Source organism: Anopheles maculipalpis, chromosome 3RL (genome assembly GCF_943734695.1).
Source record: "Anopheles maculipalpis chromosome 3RL, idAnoMacuDA_375_x, whole genome shotgun sequence".
Lineage (NCBI taxonomy): Eukaryota > Metazoa > Arthropoda > Insecta > Diptera > Culicidae > Anopheles > Anopheles maculipalpis.
The window spans coordinates 49,400,384-49,426,920 of NC_064872.1; the positions used below are offsets into that span (position 1 = coordinate 49,400,384).

General features: G+C 44.7%; 7 protein-coding genes across 7 annotated transcripts in view; 1 reads left to right on the forward strand and 6 right to left on the reverse strand.

Annotated features, from left to right (window-relative positions):
* LOC126563154 (uncharacterized) overlaps window positions 1-26,537 on the reverse strand; it is a 94,345-nt gene that overhangs the window by 58,166 nt on the left and 9,642 nt on the right. The gene's annotated exons all lie outside the window — the stretch shown is intronic.
* The window catches only part of LOC126561527 (restin homolog), a 77,953-nt gene that overhangs the window by 49,986 nt on the left and 1,430 nt on the right, over window positions 1-26,537 (reverse strand). The window lies entirely within an intron of this gene.
* On the reverse strand, window positions 2,696-3,311 carry LOC126563233 (32 kDa beta-galactoside-binding lectin-like). Its single transcript, XM_050219861.1, has 3 exons — window positions 3,257-3,311; window positions 3,097-3,179; window positions 2,696-3,020 (listed from the first exon to the last, which is right to left on the reverse strand). The coding sequence occupies exons 1-3, from the start codon at window positions 3,284-3,286 to the stop codon at window positions 2,696-2,698; spliced, it is 438 nt and encodes a 145-aa protein (XP_050075818.1). The 5' UTR covers window positions 3,287-3,311.
* On the forward strand, window positions 3,820-4,408 carry LOC126563238 (galectin-7-like). The gene is made up of 3 exons (XM_050219867.1): window positions 3,820-3,858; window positions 3,942-4,024; window positions 4,087-4,408. Exons 1-3 carry the CDS (start codon window positions 3,832-3,834, stop codon window positions 4,406-4,408), a joined length of 432 nt encoding a protein of 143 aa, XP_050075824.1. The 5' UTR covers window positions 3,820-3,831.
* Window positions 4,838-5,511, reverse strand: LOC126563237 (galectin-7-like). Its single transcript, XM_050219866.1, has 3 exons — window positions 5,407-5,511; window positions 5,237-5,319; window positions 4,838-5,159 (listed from the first exon to the last, which is right to left on the reverse strand). Exons 1-3 carry the CDS (start codon window positions 5,431-5,433, stop codon window positions 4,838-4,840), a joined length of 432 nt encoding a protein of 143 aa, XP_050075823.1. The 5' UTR covers window positions 5,434-5,511.
* On the reverse strand, window positions 11,138-19,125 carry LOC126560722 (aminopeptidase N-like). The gene is made up of 7 exons (XM_050216678.1): window positions 18,416-19,125; window positions 17,837-18,338; window positions 17,517-17,755; window positions 16,801-17,446; window positions 11,618-12,108; window positions 11,463-11,541; window positions 11,138-11,182 (listed from the first exon to the last, which is right to left on the reverse strand). The coding sequence occupies exons 1-7, from the start codon at window positions 19,123-19,125 to the stop codon at window positions 11,138-11,140; spliced, it is 2,712 nt and encodes a 903-aa protein (XP_050072635.1).
* On the reverse strand, window positions 19,617-23,224 carry LOC126560723 (aminopeptidase N-like). Its single transcript, XM_050216679.1, has 5 exons — window positions 22,641-23,224; window positions 22,098-22,544; window positions 21,511-21,851; window positions 20,122-21,449; window positions 19,617-19,988 (listed from the first exon to the last, which is right to left on the reverse strand). The coding sequence occupies exons 1-5, from the start codon at window positions 23,222-23,224 to the stop codon at window positions 19,617-19,619; spliced, it is 3,072 nt and encodes a 1,023-aa protein (XP_050072636.1).

The window sequence follows — 26,537 nt, forward strand, 5'->3', positions numbered from 1 at the left end:
GCGTGTAAGATGATGCACAGTGTGATATTCATTCAGGAATATAAAAACAGCCTTTGTAATCCAGCACAATAGAAAGCAACGCGATAAGGACTGATCGGAACGAGGTAAATCGTTTCAAACATATTTTTTACCACAATCATGCACAATCTTCCTACAACGGAATTTACCATTTACGTCCAAAGCCGCACAACAACGCATGACAGCAGTAGTGTTCTATGCCACTCTATGCTCTAGGGAAGAGACAGAAGAGAAGATGTACAGTATCGTTGGTGCTTACTAAATTTTGAAGCTAAAGCGAAGGTGGTAGGTAAAGCTTTTGATTTGGAGGGTGGTTTCGGGGGGATACGAAAAAATCACTCATACATTACGACGAATAGCGGTGTATGTTTCTTTGAAAACATATAGAGTTTTTGGTCCAAAAAGCGACCAAGTACGTATAGCTTTTCTCAAACTATTCTTGTAAACCGTATGTACCACTTTTCAACCATTTGCGTCAATATATACACAAACTAAGTTGTATGTGGGTGTGCGTTAATTCTTTGTAGCGATAAACTGAACTGTATGATTCTTATCACAAAACCGAATGCATACCTACATCTGGACTCGGCTGGTCGAATGGTTCCACGTTAAATCACCTTAAGAGGTAAAGAAGCAAACACTTCTGCTTCTGACATGACATTATCCGTCAGCGTTAGACGCATACCGTAATTGTATCCGATATATGTATCAATGATATATTCACTGGACTAAGAGCATGCTACATACAAAACCAAAGAAGTTCTGGAACCTCTGGAAAAGAAGAACTGCCAAAATTTCTAGTACTATTACACATTTCGTTTTCTATCCTCCAATTTCTCGATATTAACCTTGTAAGAAACGCTTTGATCGACATCAGGCGGCGGATTGTCGGACCAATCAGTCTTACGCATTTGCCAGCACCTCGAGGATTCCCCATGGTAGAAAATTTGTATATATTTGTTTTACTAAATTCAATGCAACGCGTGAGGTCGTTTTGAAGCGGGACAAAAAAAAAACAAGTGCATAATACATGAATTTCAACGCGATCGAAATTAACATAAAGTAGGGAGCACACGGGGAATACAGTTTAAAACATGGCACGCGACATGTCCGGTTGGTGACGGTCACAAACAACGTTAAATTCACGGCACAAACATAAAAACGGATCAGCGCGTCAAATTGGGTACGGTGATCCTCTACATCGAGCATCGATCTTGCGTGGTTGTCCAGAAGTCCCGCAACAAATTCAGGTTGTTCAGGAGTCCCGAGGGTGGAGGTGAAGCGTAGTTCACCTCCACCCTCGTAGAGCGTAGAGCGAATCGGGTGAGTTTGCGCTGGACGGATTCCAACCGGGACAGCGGACGGTCAGCAGATGACCCCCATAAAGTATTTTGATGCAAACTGGGGCAGGGCTGTCACGTGCTTGCTAGCTCCTGTCGTATGCTGACTATGTTTTTTTGACAGGTGTAGCCATGATTGCTTCCAGATGTGTCCTAACAACTATCTAGCAATAACTTTCAACAGACCACGAAACCATGCACTGAATAACTACATCCCAGGGAACAATTCGGTTGTACGCACATCACGATCTAGGGATCCAACTGGATGATAGACGAACATAAGAGTTCCATAAAACACTCTGCACCAATTCGCTCCCTGCTTCGATTGCTGATAGAGTATGCGAGCAAAGTCTAGGGAGGCCAAATCCTCGACCCGATCCTTGACGAGGCTCCGTTCAACGTAGAGCTACGAGCTTCGTCTTCCGCTGCTGTGATTGCAGCCTGGACTATGGTCTCACTATCAAAGCTCTCCGTGACTGAGCGCCTCACGGACCTTGCCCCATGGCTTGCGTGAGCGTTGATTGCTTGCATGTGCCGTCTCCTCAATTCGGATGGTGAGGCATTTGACCCGGGAATGCCAGCATGGGAAGCATGCAAACAGTTTTAGGATCCAGTGTGCCTGATAATAATTAACTGTGGCATTGTATGCTGTATATCAGAGCGGAATTACCTTTTATTGTGTCCTCTTCAGTTGAGTTCATCAATCGGCTAGAATCAATACAATGAAAATTTTAAGATATGCTCTTCACTTAAAGATATGCTATAAGATATGCTGCGTTTGCTTCACTGGCCATACAACGAGTAACTACCGTTTTATCAGCAATACCTTACTCGGTTTTACTCATTTAGACATCAGGAAAAAAAAAATATAAAAGTATTTTCCTATTCCATTAGCTACGTTTGGAAATGTAAATATGTATTCCCCGAGTAGAACCATGCGTTCCAGCTTTCCCTTCCGTGTTGCTTGTATTAGAACTCGTCATGGACATCGCAATCTTTCGCATCTTATGTGTCGTGAGCTACATGATGTCCTCGGTAATTGTGATTTTAATATGTCTCCATCAGTATTTCAACAGCATCTCGCGCACCGTTGTTCGGATTACTGGTTCATGTTTGTATAAAAGTTAAGAAGACTAGAGATATTTGTGTAGACCACGAAAGTCCTATAAACAGCAATAAGAATAATAAAACAAAAAAGATTATGCTCGTATCACCTGACGAAGTAGTAGCTTCAAAGATGACGAGACTCAGTAAGATAATAATCTACGATAGAGTTTTTTTGTATTTCTATGTTTTTTTTACATAACTATTCCGTTACTGCTTACTTAGTGTTTTGTTTAAAACGTTTCCAACACTGAATCGATACTAGCCCCAGTTCCAAGATGCACAAAGTTAACCATTTCGCACGGCATCCGGTGGCTAAACGAGCAGAACTTTTCGTCATTGAATCGAATCGAGTAATGTGTTTCCTTTACCCTGATTTCCAGCGTAAAAGGAACGCCCACGCTAATGGGACACCCGCCGGAACGTTCCTCGTCCTGCCAGCACTGGCTGGCGTACGTGTTCCGTACGACCCTTCCCTCACCCGGTCGAATGCTTAGGTGTAGCGCTGTATCATCACGTGGATCAACTTCTGGACCGTACTGAAGGTTAATGTTGAATCTGTTGCGATGAGATGAGAACAATTGTAAGGTGAGACCCATTTAGCATTGGCGGATTGTTGCCAGCTAACACTCACCTGTCGCCCGTTAGTGTGCCCTGGATGATGAGTTTCTTTCCCGGTGGTAAACCACCAAGGATGGCTCCGAGGCAGGGAATCTCCTGCAAAAACCGACGGGTGGAATGGGAGTGTGTGTGACGAAAAAAAAACTATGCTCAATAGATGGTGGGCCACTTACCGGATTGAATAATGGAAGCATTAGTGCCATGATGGTTGTTTCTTTGCTCACTTCACGCTAGAAATAAACTTTTACTTCGTAGACTGCCAAAGACAACTGCACCGAATTTTTTATTCGCTCCTAAACATTTATCTCATCGATATCTGTTGCAAGGATTTTCGTTATCGTTGCTGTTGTAACGTATTTATCTTGTTTATTTTTTGCGGATTTTTTTTACTAACGCAACTGTGCGACATTTTCACGTACAATGTACAAACTTATATTTAAAATACAATAAGAATGACTCGTGCTAAGAGAACAAAGTAAAACATACAACAAAGAGCACGAATGCAGTCTTCCGCCATCAATTGTGTCAAAAAGGGTTCGAATTTGTTATCAAACGTCCACTATCTTTGAAGTAATCGGGAATGATTCAGTGAACGGTGTGCGATAAGGTTAGTCCAAAACCGAACCAGCAGTGTGCCTTTGCAATGCATCTAACCGATTCCAATTTATCAAGCGCTAGGTGAATCTAGTGTCGGGCAGTATCGCGTCGTGCATTCGAGGGGGTGGCATACCCACACATATCGGCAACCATGGCACAGCTACCCGTTTACAATCCGGTAAGAATTCTTCCTTTCCGTTCTTTCCGTACCTGCTGGCAAACTTGCAAAATTTAATGCTCTGTTTTGTTTAATACTTTTAGCCATCACCATTTCTGGGTATACTACCAGCTGGATTGGGACTGTACAGAAAGATCACAATCCGTGGAAGAATGACTCACGACATGTATGACGTCCGTTTTACGAAAATTTCACAAAAACTATGTAACAAGCCAAGTTTTGCTCTAGGTTCAACATAAACCTGCAGTGTGGCCCTAACGTAGACCCGAGAGATGATGCGGCTTTACATATAAGCATTCGACCGCGGGAAGGTTTGATAGTGCGCAACACCTACCAATTCCGAAGCTGGGGCGTTGAGGAAAGGTTCGGTGGATGTCCGGTGCAGAAGAAGTCGTACTTCGACGTCAGCATTACAGTGAAACCGGACAGCTACGGGATTGCCGTGAATGGGTGCCATTTCTGTGACTTTAACCATAGGCTACCGTACGCCTCGGTACGATTCATACACACCGGTGTCGGGGCACAGATCGATGCGATCATAACAGAGTGAAGTGCCGACAAAAACAAACAAAAAATATAATAATTTAACTTGTTTATAATTAAGAAGACACCTTCCGTGCTACGTAAAGTTTTATGCTAATACACGAAAGAACATAATAACCGTGTGGCTTTTGTAATTCTACGGTACTAATAAGCACGTATTTCGATCATAGCGAAGCAACCGAACGAAGGAAATAAAATCTGTTATCGTGATAAAAAGTAGGTGTAACCTCAGGCCCGCCATAAGTGGAAGGCATCCGGTATCGATAAGACAAACCTCAACATAAACGGATAAATGTGTCCCCTGGCTTTACCAAAGGGACCATTACAAGACCTTAGCCAAGATTAGTAGTATTAGGCGAGAGTGACATGGTTTATTTGGCTGCACAACCTTAAGCCCTAGTTTGGTATGGAGCATGTAAGCGACGGTCCTCCTCGGTTACTCGGACGTAATGGCATCGATGTTTGCACCTTCGCCAATATGGATGAAACGGATCGAGGCGTACGGTAGACGATGGTTAAAGTCACAATAGTGTGCTCCGTTAACCGCGATGCCAAAGCCGTCCGGTTTCACCGTAATGGTCACGTCAAAGTAAGACTTCTTCTGCACCGGACATCCGCCAAAGCGTTCCTCGATGCCCCAGCTGCGGAACTGGATGGAATTGCGGATGATGACGCCGTCGCGTGGTCGAATGCTAATATGCAGTGCCGTATCGTCGCGCGGGTTAGTGTTAGGGCCGGTCTGCAGGTTGATGTTGAACCTAGAATCAAACGTTGGACGATGAGCATACTGAACGAAACATCGGCAATCGTCTCGTAAATGTTTCGTTGCACTTACTGGTCATGAGTCATTTTGCCACGAATGGTAATTTTCCTATAGATTCCAAGCCCTGCTGGCAGATGGGCAAGGAAAGGAGTTGGCTGTAAATTTGACAAAAAAAAAAAAAAATGAATAAGTCGACAGTAAAAAAACACACACAATTTTGGCTGGGCCGGCCCAACACCTACCGGATTAAATACGGGAAGTTGAGACATTGCTGCAGTGGACACTTCACTTCAAGGTGCACCGATCGAACTAACTGTGCGTCTGGGCGTTGCTTCGTGGAAACTGATGTCCAATCATTCATCGACAGAGATTGGTATGCAACGATGATAGATACTGTGGCAAAAGTAATGTTGATAGAGGGAATAAAATACTGACGATAAGATTATTTTATCAGTCACTTTTGCACGAGTCAGCGTAGACTGATTCATCGCTGACCTGTCTCACACACACCACGTTAAGCTTGCGAAATGGTTTGAGGATATTTACTTACGAATCTATGTTGATTTTGAATTTAACGTTCGTTACTCTATTTGGAGGATTCTTCTTATGCTTCCGTGTTGGTATTCCTTTTTGATACCGTACCTTTGCTCGGTGTTTATTCTGTATCAATAGCTAAATGTGTGCATGGAAATTTCGTTTATTCACGTTATTGAATACGATTTTATGATGGCAGTATTATCATATAAAGTAATTCATTTTATTCAAAAATATAAACTCTTCCTTTTTATAACTATCGAAAATATCCTAATCACATTTTATCTAATCATTCTTTTCTTGCTAATCTTTCGAATCTACCACTAATCTTGGAACTAAACTATATACTCATGGTCATGTATGAGGTAGGAGATAAGAGTAAGGTTAACTATTTATTTATACATAGTTTGGCACTACCATGCCATAGCATAAAACATAGAACTCAGATCACAAAGCTTCTTCTTCTTGGCTTAACGATCAAATAGGACACATCGGTCATCGAATGGCTTACGAGACTTATTGGTACCACGTAGTTGGATAGTCAGTCCTCAATACCGGGGAACGGATCGGACGATATTAAAATTACACCACACCGTTAGCACACTAAAACAGTATTGTGGTTACATTTCGTCTGACCAAACTGTCCCATGCGTGTACACCACTGTGTAAAGCAGTATCATAACCGGGCAACAGAGGGCGCTACAGTTGAACTCCATACGACATCCTCAATTGTATCGTCAATATTGAACTTCAAATGTCACTCAATATTTGACCATGGAGTAAATGCAAGTCGATCTAATGATGGGCCACATCCAATAAGGGACCAGTCATCGTCACCATCCGTGACAAATGTTCATCTCGACATAGCACACTTCGCTAGGAAGCTCATTCGAATTTCAAAAAGTGTGCTATGTGGAGAAAGTTTGCCATTCATCATTAGCATGGAATCCCTGTTTTTCTCTATTCTTACAGAAATCCAAGCATTCCTTTACGCAGACGATATTATCCTGGCCTCGTCTTCTCGTTCCGCTTGCGAATCCCGTAAACTTCTGCAAATAGGGGTAGACGGGATTCGAGGCTAAAGAGTAATAAATGCCCTCAAGTTGTACGGGATTTATCTCATGCAAGCTTGTGTGAAAAATCACGGTAGATTGTGAACATTATGCGTAGGACATAAAAATATTATTTAAATAAATCATTATTAAAATGAGGAAAGTCCCATTTTATTACAAGCGCAAGCTCAACCCCCATAGATACCACCAATCATACACCTATTTTTGCATTATCCTGGAACATTAGAAGCCTTAAATCCAACATAGATGAATTAAAACTCCTTATTAACAAACACAGCCCGAGCATAATTACTCTTCAGGAAACCAAACAAATTCCATCCATATCTAACACTCTATTCAATAACTATAACTGGTTTTTTTAATATTCATCCTACCATCTCACACCATAATGTATGTTTAGGTGTTGTTAATCATATTCCTACTAAAAAAGTTAAACTTACCACCACCATTCCATCGGTAGCAGTAGAAATAGCATCCCCAGTACAAGCAACCGTAGTTTCCATATATATCTCTCCTTCTCTCAACCTACCTCCTTTAAAACACGATATTCCTGCTCTATTCTCTCAGTTGTCCCTTCCACTGATCCTCCTCGGAGATCTTAAGGCCCAACACACTTCGTGGGGTTGTCCCCTTACCAATTCCCGTGGCAACCTCTTAGACAGTGTATTCACTACTCTAGATTTACAAATTCTTCACAACCAAACCCCAACCCACGTTTGTCCTTCTACAGGAAAAGGCACCATCCTTGATTGCTGTGCTGTGTCATCTTCCATGACACCACATTTCCGCGTTGACGTAGACAAAGACACTCACAACAGCGACCATCTCCCACTTTTCATCTACAGTAAATTTCGCTCTCAGCCAGCCTTTGTACGACCTCGCTGGAAGTATGAGGAGGCTGATTGGGAAAAATATCAAACCGAAATACGTTTAAATCTCTTCCTTTACGAAATCCCACCCATCTCCCGCTTTGTAGAAACCATAGAAATAGCAGCTTCACGTAGTATCCCCCGTACCAAAGGTAACACATCCTGCAGTAGAAATGTCCCCTGATGGAATGAGACAGTTGCGCGGGCCATTAAAGCCCGTCGCGCTGCCTTACGCCGATTCTGCCGGGCTAATCTAATCCCTGATAACTTTTTTACCCCCATCCTAGCGGATCGGTACCGAGAGGCCAATCGCCTCGCCAAAGGGGCTGTAAGGGGCTTGGGGGCAGGTGAGTGTGCTCTCGGGCCGTAACAAACGCTCTCACGCTCCTATAATTCTTAATCAACCTTCCGATCCCTCTACTATTATTCCACCAGTTGAGGTACCTGAAGCTTTTGCAAAACACTTTGCAAATGTTTCAGTTACCGACAACTTTTCGCCCCCGTTCCGCAGACTCAAACTCAAAACAGAAAAGATCCCAATTCCCCAAATAGATGCCACTGACAATAGATGCAATAGATTATTTTCGATAGCAGAACTAAACTGGGCACTTAGCAAATGTCAGGGCAAATCTTCAGGCCCTGACAACATAGGTTATCCTTGCTTAAAAACCTTACGCCTCAAGCCAAATTAACACTTCTTAAGATTTACAATCTTATCTGGTCTACCGGGAATATTCCGGCGGATTGGAAATCTAGGCTAACAGTACCAATTCCCAAACCCAAAAAACCCACTAATGAAATAGATAGTTACAGTCCAATCTCGCTCCTTAACTGTATGGCTAAGGTGCTGGAAAGGATGGTAAACCGTAGACTCACACAGGAATTAGAAGATCGTAACCTCCTCAACAATAACCAGCATGTGTTTCGGTGTGGTAGGGGTACGGAAACGTACTTTGCCAGACTGGACGATTTAGAGAAAGCCAGAAGAATGAACACCACATAGACCTAGCAATAATAGACCTTAGCAAAGCCTTTGACCGGACATGGCGTGATGCCATCCTTCTACAGCTGTCCCGCTGGGGTTTTGGTGGACTTCTAACCAAGTTCATTGAAAACTTCCTCACGGACCGGACATTTAGAGGACATTAATAGGAACCGAATTATCCAGCCACTACACATTATAGAATGGCGTCCCACTAGGTGCCATTCTCTCTCCCACCCATTTCATCATTAGCATGGAATCCCTGTTTTTCTCTATTCTTACAGAAATCCAAGCAATCTTTTACGCAGACGATATTATCCTGGCCTCGTCTTCTCGTTCTGCTTGCGAATCCCGTAAACTTCTGCAAACAGGGGTAGACGGGATTCGAGGCTAAAGAGTTATAAATGCCCTCAAGTTGTACGGGATTTATCTCATGCAAGCTTGTGTGAAAAATCACGGTAGATTGTGAACATTATGCGTAGGACATAAAAATATAATTTAAATAAATCATTATTAAAATGAGGAAAGTTATTTGAAATTATTGTTAAGTGTCGCAAGAGCTTATACATAAGCTAGGCTTATGTATAAGACTAATTTATAAAAACATTTCACTAACTTATTTCATCATTTAAACGAGACAGTTCATACTGTAATTGAAATAATTCTATAGTGAGTCATATTTTTTAATTGAAATGGCTCAATATACGAAAAAAATTTATATTTAAACATGATTTGAGTAGAAAGTTGGTTGAATTACTAAAACTTTATTAAAAATAGTTAAAATAAGATTTTTTTTTTATTTTTGTAAACCAATAGTTTTAATATTTTCAATATGTCCTACTCAGTCATGTTCACAAACGACTGTGGAGCTTGCATGTGAGTTTGCTGCGTGCAACTTGAGGGCCTATATTACTCGTCGACGACCGATCAAATACAACAACACACAAATACCCAACGCACGGACTGCCGACATACTCGGCGTAACCTTCGACACTCGTCTTTCCTTTATTCCTCACTCTAACAGGGTTAAGAAGAAAGCAAACAACCAACTGAACCTGTTCTGGATGCTTGGAATCGCAAAGCTCGGGCCTCCCGTATAACCCAAAACCGCATCATCAATGCCTGGCTCCTACCCAAACTACTCTACGGCATCGAGATTGTTTCACGCGAACGAGCAACCTTCGAGAAGAGAGTAGCACCTATTTACCACACAGCCATCCGCTATGCCACTGGTGCATTTGTTACCAGTCCGATCAACCCCCTTCTCTGCGAAAGCGGCCTCCTTCCTATGGAACATATCATCACCAACCGACTAGTGGAAGCTGCAGCTCGGATCCTTGAAAAAGGACTCGACGAAACTGCACTCATCACCAGAGCAAAAGCAGAACTACAGACACCAACCAACAAATACCACCGATCATCCAATCCCTTCGCCAGGGAATTCGTCCCTTGGTATTTCCCTACACCTGCCATAGACTGGGAACTTAAAAGCTCTCTTCGGGGAACCGGGAAAAAACAGCAACATCGCCAATAGTACCTTTACTCACTTAATCCAGACTAAATACAAACATTTTCATCATATCTCATCATATCTTTCATCACACATCATACAGACGGCTCCGTTCATCTAGACTCAGCCAGCTGTGGGATCCACTCCACCATGGACAACTGCGCCATCAAACTTCCTAATCACCACTCCATCTTTTCCGCCGAAGCAATAGCAATTCAACTAGCCACCAACGAAGGACTACAGACTGACCGACCGAACGCCATCTTCAGCGACAGTGCCATTGTTCGGGCTGCCCTGGAACACGGCAACTCCAAAGACCCCCACATCCAGCTCCTAGACTCCATACATGCATCCCCGACAATCGTTTTCTGTTGGATTCCGGGTCATTCCGGAATAAACATAAACGAGAAAGCCGACCAACTTGCCAACAATGGTCGGCTCCGTCCTGACGAACCATACAACACCCTTTCACGCCGTGATGCCATCCGCTTCACGAACACCATCATCTCCCAACACTGGAACTCCACATGGCACAACGTAGACCTCAGCAACAAACTCCGTCCTATCAAGCACAACACCTCTTCGTGGGAAGATACCGAATCCAGCCACATCCAACGAGTCCTTTCCAGCCTTCGTATAGGTCATACCCGCCTTACGCACTCCTTACTTCTAGAAAAATTCAGTCCTCCACTCTGCAGCTTCAGTCATTTATACAAAGAAATTTAAGCAATAGTTTAAACTTATCCGATACCATATGCCATAATAGTTTCCAAAGTTTTATATGCATTAGTTTTACATAATATTTAAGCCACATGTACTACAGTTTTGTATTAGATTAAACCATTTTTTTACAGTGACAATCGTGAAATGATTTTTTTTTAACTGAAAGGGCACATTATCAGCAGGGTTACATTTGTCGTTAACCATGATGGGGATAAAATGGACACGTAAATCAAACTCAAAGGGCACGTCTATTTTCATGTTTTATTCATTGGAAAAGAACGTTTAGTTTTTATGAGTAAGCAATGGATTATTGAAAAGTTGCACCAACTAGAAAGAGAATGAGAATCACAAGAAAATTAGTTACGCACTTAGTGTAACAGCTTCAAAAGCATCAGCTCTGGTTGATTGAAACCAATTATCAGCTCGAACGTGTAAAGGGGAAACAGAATGGATTGAATTTATGTTTGGTAAGGGATGTGAGCTTTTAAGAGGAGGGTTTTGGTGGGGTTTAAGAGGTAAAGTCTGAATTTTAGAGAATTCCCTGATACAGGTAATGATTCCGTAGAAGATTGAGAGCGTAATAAGCTATAAATTGCTGTATACTTACCTCATCATACTTTTGAAAATTTGCTACTCTTTGATTAATGTCCGCCAGAATATTCAGAAACGCTGGATCCGTACCAATGCTGAAAATAGTGTGCCACAAAAAAGAAATTCCATTGAAGCTCCTTTCGCGATGGCTCATATACTAGCGTGTTTTACCTTTGTATAATTTGCAACGCATTTTGGTTTAACCAGCGATCGAATGCCTCGTAACCAATGGCAGAGTTGCGATAAACTGCCGACAGAATGAATTCCCATTCGCCTGGGTTCTGGTTGGTGAAGATTGAGTTGAGCAATTCGTCCAAGAACTCTGCATTCTCTGAACAAGCCAACGTTTCGATGATGTTTAACCGCTCACCAACGTTGGTCACGGTCTCCAAACGAAGCCACACAGTCTCTAGCTGGGACGTGCTGGCGATTGTTGCCCCGCCACAGTAAACACTGTCCTTAATGTACGAAGGCAACAGTACCGTTCCGCTCAAATCGTTCACCATTCTGAACAACGCTTCCGTGCGACACTCGATCGACCCCGATCGGCAGCTCCATTCTATGACGGTGCGGCGCAATTGCTGTGTTTCGTGAGGATCGTTCGGCGAAGCATCAAATCCAACGGCGTTAAAGACATTCGTTGTAAGTGCGGCTACAAAGCGCTGCAGATGAAAAGATTAACATTTGGTTGCTTATCCACTGGTTATGGCGTTGATTGACGAGTAACTTACAGAAAACGCTTCATATGCCAAACGGTCCACGATCAAGGCATCTCGCAACACTCCAAGATTATCATTTGCAAATGCCACGGTCCACGGTATAACGTCGGTCTCGCCAGCTGTCCAATCATTCGTCGATAGAGACTGGTATGCAACGATGATAGATACTGTGGCAAAAGTAATGTTGATAGAGGGAATAAAATACTGATGATAAGATCATTTTATCAGTCACTTTTGCACGAGTCAGCGTAGACTGATTTATCGCAGTCCTGTCTCACACACACCACGTTAAGCTTGGGAAATGGTTTGAGGATATTTACTTACGAATCTATGTTGATTTTGAATTTAACGTTCGTTACTCTGTTTGGAGGATTCTTCTTATGCTTCCGTGTTGGTATTCCTTTTTGATACCGAACCTTTGCTCGGTATTTATTCTGTATCAATAGCTAAATATGTTAATAAATACGAGTTTATGATGGCAGTATTATCATATAAAGTAATTCTTTTCAAAATATATAAACTCTTCCTTTTTCTAACTATCCAAAATTTCTTAATCATATTTTATCTAATCATTCTTTTCTTGCTAATCTTTCGAATCTACAACTCATTCTTGAACTATACCATTTTCATATATGAGATAGGAGGTATGATTAAGGTTAAATATTTATTCATACATAGTTTAGCACTAGCTTGCAATAGCATAAAACACTGAACACTCACTAAAACAGTATTGTGGTTAAATTTTCATCTGACCAAACTGTCCCATGAATGTACACCACTGTGTAAAGCAGTATCATAACCGGGCAACAGAGGGCGCTACAGTTGAACTCGATTCGGAGTCCGACCAATGCAATTAACTTCGGCGGTAATGTATCGAAATAAATTGATTAAAAATATGCACCTACTGATATTTCTATGTTCAACTGCATTTTGACAGGTCGGACTATTTTACAACCGTAACAGGTATGTTATGTGAAAAAAAAACTGTTGCAACATAAATTGCATGTCTACTGAAGCAGCAGCAGACCTAACTGCCACTTGTAAAGAGCTTCGTAATAGGGGCCTCATAGTAGGGACATCATCGCCCATATCTTCCACAAGAATTACATTAATGCAACAAAGTGTGATCAACTTCATTTTGGGCTTTTCTATCCGCAAAGATTTGAATCCACTTGTTTGATAAAAAATCAGTAAATCTACTGCATGTGACTATTGGTTCGATGCTAAAACCTGCGGTTTGCATAACAATAATAAAAAAATAATAATCAAATTTGTGAAGTTTTAATAAAAAGTCGAAGCGTGCTTGTAAACCAGTGCACTTTTCGACTATCATAGGCTATCATCGTCCTTAAAAGTTTCCACTTATATCCTATTGAATCTTATTGATTCAATCACTGGTCTTCCAGTGATTGGTTCAGCGAATAATGATATCGACATTTTTGCATTTTATTGCCATGAGATCAAATCAAGATCTACGGACGGAGAAATTAGTCGGACGAAGAGACGGACCAATTAGCAACCGAATTGTTACGCAGCGATACTGTCATCATTCCTTAAACGCCACAACCTATCCGTACGACATCCACAATTGTATCGTCAATTTTGGCCTTCAAATATCATTCAATATTTGACCATAGAGTGAATGCAAGTCGATCTAATGATGGGCCACGTCCAATAAGGGAACAGTCTTCGGCACAATCCGTGACAAATGTTCACCTCGACATAGCACACTTCGCTAGGAAGCTCAATCGAATTTCCCAAGTGTGCTATGTGAAGAGTTTACGTTTTACAGGAGGTTGAAAGAGGCACGGAGTGGATTTGCTCCTAAAACCGCGATGTGCCGGGACGCAGACGGAAATCTCCTGACAGACGAGCGGAAGGTGATCGAAAGGTGGAAGTGCTACTTCGAAGGACACCTAAACGGAGCAGAGACAGGAGAGGTTGGTGCAAGTAGCAGAACAAGCCAACAGCAGCAGCAACACAGCAGCAACAACATCAGTGACAGCAACAGTGCAGCGGACGAAGTGCCTCCGCCATCTCTGGATGAGGTTGTCGGCGCCATCAAGCAGCTTAAAATCAATAAGGCTGCTGGTAGTGATGGACTGGCGACCGAGCTCTTCAAGATGGGACCGGAGAGGCTTACCGTCGAAATGCACAAGCTGATCACGAGAATCTGGGGACAAGAAAAACTACCGAAGGAGTGGAAACTGGGCGTCATTCACCCAGTCTACAAAAAGGGTGACAGTCTGGAATGCTCGAACGTGCTATTTCAGTCCTTAATGCCGCTTATAAGACCCTGTCCCAGGTCTTGTTCTGCAGACTTGCCCCTCTTGCTACAGATTTCGTCGGCAGCTACCAAGCAGGGTTTGTAGGCAAATCCACCACCGACCAAATCTTCACTCTTCGGCAGATCCTCCAGAAGCGCCGAGAGCGCCAGATTCCTACGCACCACCTGTTTATCAATTTCAAGGCGGCCTACGATACAGTGCAGAGTGAGAGTATCAAACATGCTGTCGGAATCGTTCGAATCTCACAGGGGTCTGAGGCAAGGAGACGGACTCTCCTGTCTACTGTTCAATATAGCCTTGGAAGGTGTCATACGAACAAAGATATCCATGGCACGATTCTCTACCGGTCTCTTCAATTTCTTGGCTTCGCCGATGACATTGACATCGTGGGCAAGACGACAGCGAAGGTGAGTGAGGCGTACACCCGACTGAAACGTGAAGCAGCAAGAATTGGATTGATGATCAATGCGACGAAGACGAAATACCTGTTTACCGGAGGCTCTGATCGCGATATAGCGCGAGTGGGAAGCAGCGTGTTAGTCGACGGCGACAACCTCGAGATAGTAGAGGAGTTCTGCTATCTTGGGACTGTCACGGCCTACTACGGTCTTCACCGTCTGCTGAGATCCAAAAGACTTCGAGACCGCACGAAATGTGAGATATATCGCACACTGATTTGTCCGGTGGTCCTATATGGCCACGAGTCTTGGACCATCCGAGCGGAGGATGCAAACGCTCTTGGCGTGTTTGAGTGTCGCATCCTCCGGACCATCTTTGGCGGTGTGTTCGAGCATGGAGTGTGGAGAAGAAGGATGAACCACGAGCTTGCTGAGATATACGGAGAACCGGACATCCTGACGGTAACAAAGACCGGCAGATACATGGATGGGAAGCTGCAGTAAGGGATCGAGTTTTCTGGAAATCTATTGTTGACCGGGCCATGTCACGACGACGTGCTCTTTAAAGGAGCAGGCCAACATGAGTGAGTGAGTGAGCTATGTGGAGAGAGTTTGCCATCAGAACTGTCAATAGTTGCAGCCAGTTGCATGGAGTTATGATACCGCTCAGCAATGCGTATGACTATTCCATCGTTTATGGTAAGTGTTGTTGTTCATTGATGAGTTTCGGTTTCCATTTATCGTAAATTATCAAAAGTGACAATCGCGAAATGATTTTGTTTGAACTGACAGGGCACATTATCAGCAGAGTTACATTTGTCGTTAACCATGATGGGGATAAAATGGACACGTAAAACAAACTCAAAGGGCACGTCTATTTTCATATTTTATTCATTGGAAAAAAAACGTTTAGTTTTTATGAGTAAGCAATGGAGTATTGAAAAGTTGCACCAACTAGAAAGAGAATGAGAATCACAAGAAAATTAGTTACGCACTTAGTGTAACAGCTTCAAAAGCATCAGCTCTGGTTGATTGAAAGCAGTTATCAGCTCGAACGTGTATAGGGGAAACATAATGGATTGAATTTATGTTTGGTGAGGGATGAGAGCTTTTAAGAGGCGAGTTTTGGTGGGGTTTAAGAGATAAAGTCTGAATTTTAGAGAATTCCCTGATATAGGCAATGATTCAAAAGAAGTTTGAGAGCGTAATAAGCTATAAATTGCTGTATACTTACCTCATCATACTTTTGAAAATTTGCTACTCTTTGATTAATGTCCGCCAGAATATTCAGAAACGCTGGATCCGTACCAATGCTGAAAATAGTGTGCCACAAAAAAGAAATTCCATTGAAGCTCCTTTCGCGATGGCTCATATACTAGCGTGTTTTACCTTTGTATAATTTGCAACGCATTTTGGTTTAACCAGCGATCGAATGCCTCGTAACCAATGGCAGAGTTGCGATAAACTGCCGACAGAATGAATTCCCATTCGCCTGGGTTCTGGTTGGTGAAGATTGAGTTGAGCAATTCGTCCAAGAACTCTGCATTCTCTGAACAAGCCAACGTTTCGATGATGTTTAACCGCTCACCAACGTTGGTCACGGTCTCCAAACGAAGCCACACAGTCTCTAGCTGGGACGTGCTGGCGATTGTTGCCCCGCCGCAGTAAACACTGTTCTTAATGTACGAAGGCAACAGTACCGTTCCGCTCAAATCGTTCACCATTCTGAACAACGCTTCCGTGCGACACTCGATCGACCCCGACCGGCAGCTCCATTCTATGACGGTGCGGCGCAATTGCTGCGTTTCGTGAGGATCGTTCGGCGAAGCATCAAATCCAACGGCGTTAAAGACATTCGTTGTAAGTGCGGCTACAAAGCGCTGCAGATGAAAAGATTAACATTTGGTTGCTTAACCACTGGTTATGGCGTTGATTGACGAGTAACTTACAGAAAACGCTTCATATGCCAAGCGGTCCACGATCAGGGCATCTCGCAACACTCCAAGATTATCATTTGCAAATGCCACGATCCACGGTATAACGTCGGTCTCGCCAGCCGCATATGATAACAAGCTGTAAATGATGCCTGCTCCTACTCGTCCACTGTAGTATAGCTTGAAACAATCGTCCAACAGCTGACCGCGAGAGATCGGTGAAACAACCGATGGATCTTCAATCAACTGTGTGATCAAACGCATCCATAGATCATCATCATAGTTTACGCGATAGTAACCAGTTTGTTGAGGGTTCACCAAAAGCAATCCTCCGATCGGTAGCTCTTCCTCCGAAAGTGACACCTGCGAGGTGCCCTGAGGCATCCAGAACTTTTTCGTCTGACCTGGTGCGATGTCGTACGTGATCGGTATCCACCACGTTCGGTTGCTGGTGACCGAAGTATCGGGATACAGGAAGTGCTCTTGGAAGAAGGTTAGCTCGCCATCCTGCAGTGTGACCGTGACCAGAGGGTATCCTGATTGATAAATCCATGGTTTCATGACCGTTGCCACATCGAAACTAAGTGGTAACGCAGCATCTTCCCTCACGCTTATTTCCAGACTCGCAAACAAATCATCCGGTGTGACCGATCGGCCTTTACTGTGAGATAAGAAAAAGGCCTCATTAAGCGCTCGTAATACTCTCACGTGACCGAGATACTGAGACATACTTAGTGCTTATGTAGTGACGCATTCCTTTCTGAAACGTCCGCTCACCGAAAGCGTAGTGGAACATGCGGAACACACTGCCACCCTTTTGATAGGAAATGATGTCAAACATGCGTCCGATATCGACGGGCCGCTGCACATCGTAAGAAATCGGTCGTACATTGATGTCACAGTCAAGCAGCAGTGCCGTTTGGAGAGCCTCGACAGTGAACTTTTCCGCAAATCTGATACTTGGCTCCACCTAATCGTAACAAATGGTTAAGCGTCGATTACACTAGAACTAGATTAGATTATTCAAGAACCATGTGCTTGAGATCCTTACCACGCTGCTAAGATAATACTCATAAAAGGTTGCAAAACCTTCGCTCAGCGCCAAATCTGACCACCAGTGAGGTGTCAGCAGATTGCCCAGGAACTGATGGACAAACTCATGAACAATGGTGGCGATGACGTTCTCTTTATCGCGATTCGTGTTCGCTGCCTCATCGTACAGCAAATACCGTTCCTCGTAGATGACTAAGCCCCAGTTTTCCATCGCCGCGAAGTAAAAGTCCGGCACGGCCAGCTGATCCAGTTTGGGCAGATCGTACGTTTGGGCGAAGTATTGCTCAACCGCACGTATAACTATGCCACCGAGCTCCAGACCGTACGTTTGAGCACTGTCCGTCACGGTGGGCGGCGCAATAAGCTCCATTCTGAGGCTGGATGGTGGTGCCGGCAACGACAACCGTGTGCTGGCAAATTCGTCCAAGATGGCAAACGCTACGAGATATGTCGGCATGCTGGGTGTCGTGTGGAACCGGGTTTGCTTCAGTCCATTTCCACTAAGAACACCGAACACGTGCCATGTGTGATTGTTAGTAGGTACAGGGTAAAGCGATCTTGCCACAAGCGTACTTACGTTATTGAAACTGACTTGACTGGCATGTTGGAGTAAACCTTCGTCCCAACACCACTGCTGATGCTGATGGTGAAGGTGGCTCGAATCCCAGGCTCATCATAGCAGGGAAAAGCGGTACGTGCATCAACTGGCTGGAACTGTGTGACGGCAGCATAACGCACCTCATTGCCAACACTGTACGATGTCCAGTAAAATCCACCAACATCGCTACGAAGCGTGTTTTCGAAGCGTACGGTTAGCTGGTAAATTCCCGCCAGCAATTCTGTGCCCGTCCGGATGGTGAGCGTTTCAAGATCCGCATCCTGTTCGATGGCAACAATCGGCACATTCAACTGGTTGGAGTTTCTAACCTCAATCTGCACCAGCGTACTTCGCAACGAATGCAACACAATCGATCTGGTAGTCTGCAGAACTCGTACTCTTATGACGACCGTTCCAGTATAGCTAAAGTTCTGCTCGTGTACGTTCGAGCTAAGCTCCAGCGTGTAACTCTCCGGAATTGTGTCGTTCGGTAACCGGTAGGATGACAAATCTTTCTCACTTCGTACACTAAACTTTTCGTACCTGAGCAAATGAAGTTTGCTGCGATCCAGGCGTCCCGGTTGCGCGGTCCGATCAACCGACGCTGTGATTGTAGCTTGGGCCCATAGTGCGACTGGAGCGAATGCGCACACCAAAAGCAAGGACAATGTAGTCTGCTTGGTAACCATTACGGTGGTTCCGGAACAGCTTGTTACGTATGAGCAAGAAGCGGTAAGTGCGGTGGTACTCCCGCGTACTGAATCGGTTCCCAGCAGTGCAATGATGTTTTATGCGGTATTACGAACAACGTCACTGAGATTTCACTCGAGCAATGGGTTGTAAAGTTGAACAATTTTATCAACACGCACAATGCAAACAATGCGAAACGATTAAGTCACCGTGATCGATATCATCCCCAATCTGGTCTGCGATGGTGGCTCACTCTCTCATACACACAACAGAAAATTAAGCCGCATAGCACAATCAATGACCAGAGCGAATCTGATTGGTATTACATTTGGTTTTATTCTACTCCTGATATCATATCAATAATCGTACTCTAATCATATCGATTCCGGAGCTCCTGAATTATTGGACGAAAACAATAAACTCCATCCCTCCATTCGTCTAGCCCATTTTTGATTGCTGTTCCCCTTCGTCAGATGAGTCAGCTGAGTGATTATCTCAAAAGATGGACCGTAATCGAGACCAATAGGGCGGCTATCGATAAACCGACCGTTGCGGCACCGCCATCATCTTCGGTCGTTGTTTGCACCGTTGTGGTCGTTACGGTGGTTGGTGGGGCAGCCGTTGAAGTAGTAGTGGCCGCTGCGGGCGTGGTAGTCGACTGAGTAGGAACAGTCGTCGTAGTAACTTCCGGTTCCTCGGTAGTGGTGTTGGGAACATCGGTCAAAAACTCGCTCAAGAAGTTGGTCAACATCAAACCCTCGAAACCGTTCACCCAGTCCAGGTTTGATTGAGCCGTGTTGCGTAGATTAGTGGCCGTCTGGCTACTGACGCGGCTACCCAGCGCAGTAATGAGTGCATTTAGCTGTAAAGAGAAGGATAAAATGTTGCTAATTAGTCACACTGTTCGTGTCTCCCTCTCTCTCTCCCTCTCTCCCTCTCTCTCTTTCTCTCCCTCTCTCTCTCTCTCTCTCACACACACACACGTTTACGCTTACCTTGCTCATTTCTGCCTCGTTGTTGGTGCGCGAAGCAATGGCAGACAGGGCCGAATTGAGCGTGGACGAGGAGAGTGCACTGACAAATTCATTCGCCTGAATAGGGTCCATCAGGTAGTCGATCAGCGCGTCTACACCGACCCGACTGCCGGAGTAGACGGCCTGAATCACACGGCGACGTTCGTCCGCACGGTAGTTGATCTCCACACCGGTTCCACTGCCCAGGGCAGTCGATATGAAGGCCGTGAGGTACTCCGTGTTGTTGGAGCATCCCAGCGCATCGATAAGCATGGTTCGTTCGGCAAGATTTTTCGAGTCCATCATTTTGCGATACACATACTGGTACTCGGATTCACCGGTCGTGCGCATACCGTAGCAGTACGTGACGGTGGCAATGTCGGGATGTACTGGTGATCCCGTGCCGGATGCCTCTGCCCGCAGGAGAGCGCCCGTTCGCTCCAGACAGTCCTTGTAGCCCAACGAGCAAGCCCAGGTGGAGATCGTTTGTACGAGGTACTTGTGCAACAGTGTATCGTTTGGCGATACTGCATCGATCGTCAGTAGTCCGTAGATGTTTTCGATCAGAGCGTCCACGAACAATACGAAATCGTGGTAATTCTCCGTTCCGCGGAGACGGCTGTTGAAGTAGGACAGGGCAACGTTCGCTGCCGTCCACGGAGCGTACTCTAGCTCGCCGCGCAGGTATGTCATCAAGCGCAGGGCAATGCGCAGGTCAAGTCGGCCGGACCGTGCCAGCCAGTACGCGTCATCGATAAGCTGTGCCCGGTTCAGCCGGTGTACAGCGGCATAGTTGTCGATCAGCGCGTTAGTGATAAGCTCCCAGTTGCGATCGTCATAGTTGACACGGTAGTAGCCGACCTCCTGCTTGTTGAAAATGATCCATTCGGTTGCGGGCACGGTCGTCTCGATGCGGGCAGCCTTCGTGGCAAGCCACTGGAAGTCATCAAACTCGTTAAAATCGGCCCGGGCCTGTTGGACGTAATTGTACGGGATCATCCAAATGTTGGTGTTGGGCACTTTACGATCGGAGTAGAATCGTTCCTGCGAGATGATCACATCCCCTGAGTCGTACGATCGCCGTACATTTAGCACCGGGTAGCCTGCCTCATTAGTCCAGGTGCGCATAATCTGGGCTACGGTAACGCCGTTCGGGAGCACTCCCTTGCCTTCGATCGCGCTCTGAAGTGCCGTGTACAGCTGCTCATCTACCGCTACACTCAGGGCACGGTCGGTAAGATACGTGTTCAGGCCGGCCTTCCAGTTCTCTTCGCCAAGTACGTGGCGCATCATGTTCAACACACTGCCAGCTAGAATGGGAACACAACATTAGATTGGATTGGTCTGCAACACAGTCTCCGGTATACTTACACTTCGGATAGGCGACACGATCAAACAGGGCCGATATTTCACCCGGAGTAGCTGCATTCCAGTTCATCGGACGGGTAGTGGTCAGCGCGTCGGGAACCATGGCGGCCTGAATGACCTGCGTGTTGAACAGCTCCCAGTACTCCGCTTCCGGGTAGGCAAGATGTGCGGCATAGAATTCGTAGAGCGTGGCAAAGCCTTCATTAAGCCAGATGTATTCCCACCATTCGGGGGTGACCAGATCACCGAACCACTGATGAGCGTACTCGTGCGCAATAACAGTCGCAATGTTCGTTTTTGTGCGATAAGTCGAAACTGCGGGATCGAACAATAAGTTTTGTTCCCTGCAATAAACCGAAATCCAATCGAAAGATAACAGAGTATAAAGCAATTGTACGCTATCCTGAATGGGTTTGGCCCGCTCAGCTCTAATCGCTTTATCGCCCATCTCGTCAACGTTTATAATGGCCCATTGATTGTACTACGCCAACAAAAGTGTATTGTATCGGTGCGGCAGGATCAATTGAGGGATGGCAATGCGACATACGCCCGAGGATAACAGCCATCATATGACTTGCCCGTCGACTTACCTGTAGGTCACCAGACCCCAATTTTCCATCGCACCAGCTGCAAAGTCGGGCAATGCGATTTGATACAGCTGCGGCATGTACGTACTGTACGGGATGCCGAGATGCTCGTCCAGGACCTCCAGTATCTTTACACCAGCTTCCAGTGCGAACGACGCCTGCTGGAAAGCGTTCGGGCGAACATACACTCGCTGCGGAGTCGCAATACGGTACAGGAAGTCCGACACAACGAACGCCAATAGGTAGGAGGACATGATTGGCGTCCTGCTAAACACGGTAGTGCGCATACCATCCGCGTCGCTTCGTCCAACTTCTGGCATGTTCGATATGGCAGTGTACGTAATGCTGTGCGTGATCGATACGGTGAACGTTGCCTTCAGAGCTGGCTCATCGTAGCAGGGGAATGCCATGCGCGCACTGGTTGATTCGAACTGTGTCGTTGCTAAGTATCTGTCGGCAAGCAAACGAGCGAGAGGTGATCATTGTACCTTTGCTTCACATATCATATCTTCAGTTTACGGTGACAGCAACTAGACCAATACAAACCTTCGCTCGCCACTGTCCGTTACGTAAGACGACACATAGAATCCGTCATCGTTGGTCGCCAGTCTTCCTGTGAATGTGACCTCTAGCCAGTAGAATCCAGGCTGTTGAATGCTAGGACATGTAAAGGTAATATGCTCGTACGTGGTATCCGTGCTGTACGTTACGTCTCCGATCAGTGTTGGAGCTCCGGTAACGCCATTCGGCAACGCCGAGATCTTGGCCGACGAGATCACTAGCCCGCGATTATGTAACACCAGTTTGTCCGTCGCTTCCAATATCTGTAGCTGGATGGCTACAGAACCACTGAACTCTCGTTCGTTGCGATGGATTTCCGTAGTCAGATGAAGATCGTAATGGATCGGAATGGAAGTTTTCGGCAGACGGTAGGCTTCGTTCACGGGTTGGGCCGGAACTACACCGACGAAAGTTCCATCACTTTCCAGCTCACTGGCCGCCAGTTGCGGTTCGTCCACATAAAGGCCACTACTACTCTTGAATGGGGGTCTTTCCGCTCGCGCGAACCGATTGTCTGCTGCGAAAAGGCAGCACAGACCAACCGTAACTAGGATTAACAAACGCACCATTTTTCGGATTTTTTTTTTCACGACTGCACCGCCTGTACCTATCCGCTGGCAGCTTTAGTGGTGCACTAGTCAGCACTTTTTCCAGAGCAAATGCTTTAATACCCTGTCGTTGCGTACGATTAACGAGCAACGCCTTAACAATCGCTCTATCACTCTATCTGGCTCGATTTACGTTAATAACCATCGCGACATCTATTGACACCAGTAGGAAGGCATATCATCGAGATAACGATAAGATAATCACCAATGGTCGTAATACTTTATTGCCATTTCCCGATCCCGAACAAATGTACACAGACATATCTGGTCCTGGTGAAACTTAGTAATGCCTGATTTACCTTTGCATCAAGTGCAAAAATATTGCTGATACTTGGACGGTAATACAGGTGATGGCCATAAAAATAGACGCCAATGGTTGTGCCTACACATGGCTGAGCTATACATGGTGCTTTTGTACAATCTATAACCAGCGTTTTTACAGAGCGAAAACATTCAGTCACAAGATGCGGAACACCTCAACCTTGGATGATCTTAGCCCAAGTTTCTCTCGAACCCTTATGCTACAATCGTTCTAATATTGGCACTCATTCAAAGTGGAAAATTCGATTGAAATACGTCCACAAATCATTCCACACTTTATTTTGCATCTGACAGTTGCATCACTACATGTTGGATTAGATTAGATTAACAATCTTATCGAATCCTGAGGCATGTGCGATACGGATTCAATGGCTTCTGTGAGCGTAAATCGGCTATTTAGCTGTACTACCAAGGAATGACGTTTGTGAAGTACGATCGTTTCCCTTTACATGTGACCGATGTAATCGATTACATCGATCAATTACATTATCAGAAGAGCAGAATTATCACACCATATGACCCCCGATGTGAAAAAAGGTTTATCATTCATTATTCCATTGGTGTGTTATTGATCTTCGAATCTAGTAGTGGCCGAGATACTGGGTCATTCTTTTGTGATTCATTGTGAGGACTTCAACTAGCAATCTGCATCTATATCTGCCAAGCCGTCCTTGATACATTAACCTATAAAGTCTTGCTGGCCATTGAATGGCTTATTAGGCTTGTTGATACCACGTAGTTGGATGGTCAGTACTCACACGGCAGGATCAAACCCCATTCGATTCGTTTCTCTGTAGTGAGGACTGACTCTCCAACTACGTGGGAGTGTTGGGTTTGATTTTCTACAACCTTGCAGACGATTCTTAAACTGTAATTACAGTATGAATTAAATACAAGTGTATGTTATTGCTTATATAATTTAACAAATATATAAGCAAAATATTTTTCTTATTTTGCTTAACAAAATATTTTGTTCACCTATTTATCTTGCCCCTTTCTGGCTTGTATTATGGCTTATCTTGGTTATTTTCGATTCGATGGTCGGCGTAGTAGGTCGTTAAGCCAACAAGTTGGCACATATCGTCTGGTAAGTTACTTCACAATATACACGCTTCATGTCGAACCGTTGTCTTATGAGAACTATGTCTTCCTCTTCGTGACTTAAAGACATTAAGGTCACGCCGGCCATCGAATCGCTTACTAGGCTTGCTGATAGCACGTAGTTGAATACCGTTCGATACCGTATTGTCACCACCACTTCTCATGATTGAAACAATGAACATTCTTCATAAGGCATTTACTCCTTATATTTTGTCTGACCCCGGACATACTCGGTTGATTTTTATATTTTTTTTATAATACTTTTATAATAACAATGTTTGATTCGAGGGCTGTACAATAGCGTAAACTTATGGGCACGAGGCACATCAGGAAGAAATAGATAGAATACGGGAACGGAAGATAGCAAAGGTTATATTGTGTTCAAACAAGTAGCCTAGGGAATTCAATATCCGACATCCGGGCCCGATCATTCTGGGAGAACCGCGTGCGTCGCAAAGTGATGAGAAAGGGTGGTCGCCAGCAGGGTAAGATATCTGTTATGTATCAACCTTAGGAAAGTGACAATTGGGTCACTGTCACTTTGACAGGATGATCGTTCCCGCGCGTCGTAACAATCCGCAGCATGCGACACCATTGTTCTCTTGTTCACGTTTGTACTTTTCCCTTAATGTTGTAATAAAGTTGTAGAGCTCCTCGTAGTAATCAAAAACACAACAATATCGATGTTGGGTAGGATGTTGGCAATAAATAGTATGCACGAATGAATGTCGTACTCTTTTAGCGCGATCACACCTAGCAATTGACACCGCAGTGGATACAGAAGCAGCACTGAGGTCTTTTAAGAAACGAATAATTCAAGTCAACTTCCGCTACACCCTCTCAAACCTATTCATAGAGGGGACTCCTGCCATAGAGAGGAGATAGAGAGGTTCAATCGGAACAGAGTTCAACTTCATGAATTCATAATGAACGCCTATGAGCCCTGACGCAGGGAACACCTATGTGCTGGCTAAAAGGGTGCCATGATGGATCCAAAGTGATACGCAAACATGTTACTAATTTCCGGGGGAAAGGATATGGAATGGCCAAGTATAGTCATAGTGAAAGGAATACCGTCTGAAGGATTTTGGATTTGAATAGAACGATTGCGTTATTCGGAGGATTCAAATCCTTTTTAAATAAAGCCGGGATTGGATCCACGCAATATGAGTGCGAAGACGGGTAGATGCTGTGTTTTTTAAACACGCCTAAATAGTAAAGGATGTGGAGCGAACGGTAAGCGCAACACGCTCATTTAAGATCGTTGGTGATCGAGGGACCACAATTTGACGACAGCTCTGTCGCTTATGGGACTAGACTCCAAGAAGCTCCAGTCATGTTGCCTGAAGTTCACCTCACGTGACGTGCTACTGAGCGACGTTCTCCCTGGAGGAACCGGGGCCACCGGGATAGTCATCTCGCTGGCAGGATGGTGAGCATCTTCGTCAACCAGCGGCAATGGTGCCCGGTAAAAAGGACCACAATCCAATGCGACAGTAAAGATACCAAAAATAAGGTCTAGTTGACAACCATGCTTTATTTTTTTCTTGACAACAGGTCAACAGGCACGATATGCGTAGACATTATAAATCTTGTCTGATTCTGTCTCCGATTAGAGCAACTTTTACGATGGAGTCGAGTTCGATAAAAGAGAGTCTATTTGGCAGATTGTGTATCATTTGAAAAAAACTAGTTTTGTATTCTTTGTACTACTTTTAAACGGTTTGGGGAGCAATTGCCTCAAACATTCGAACCGCAGGTAATTGTTTGGTAGTATTACCTGTTTGAAAAGAGTCAGCTTGTTGCATAATGATGCATAGTCTGTGTTGGCGCTTGAAATAGTCGCGTAGCG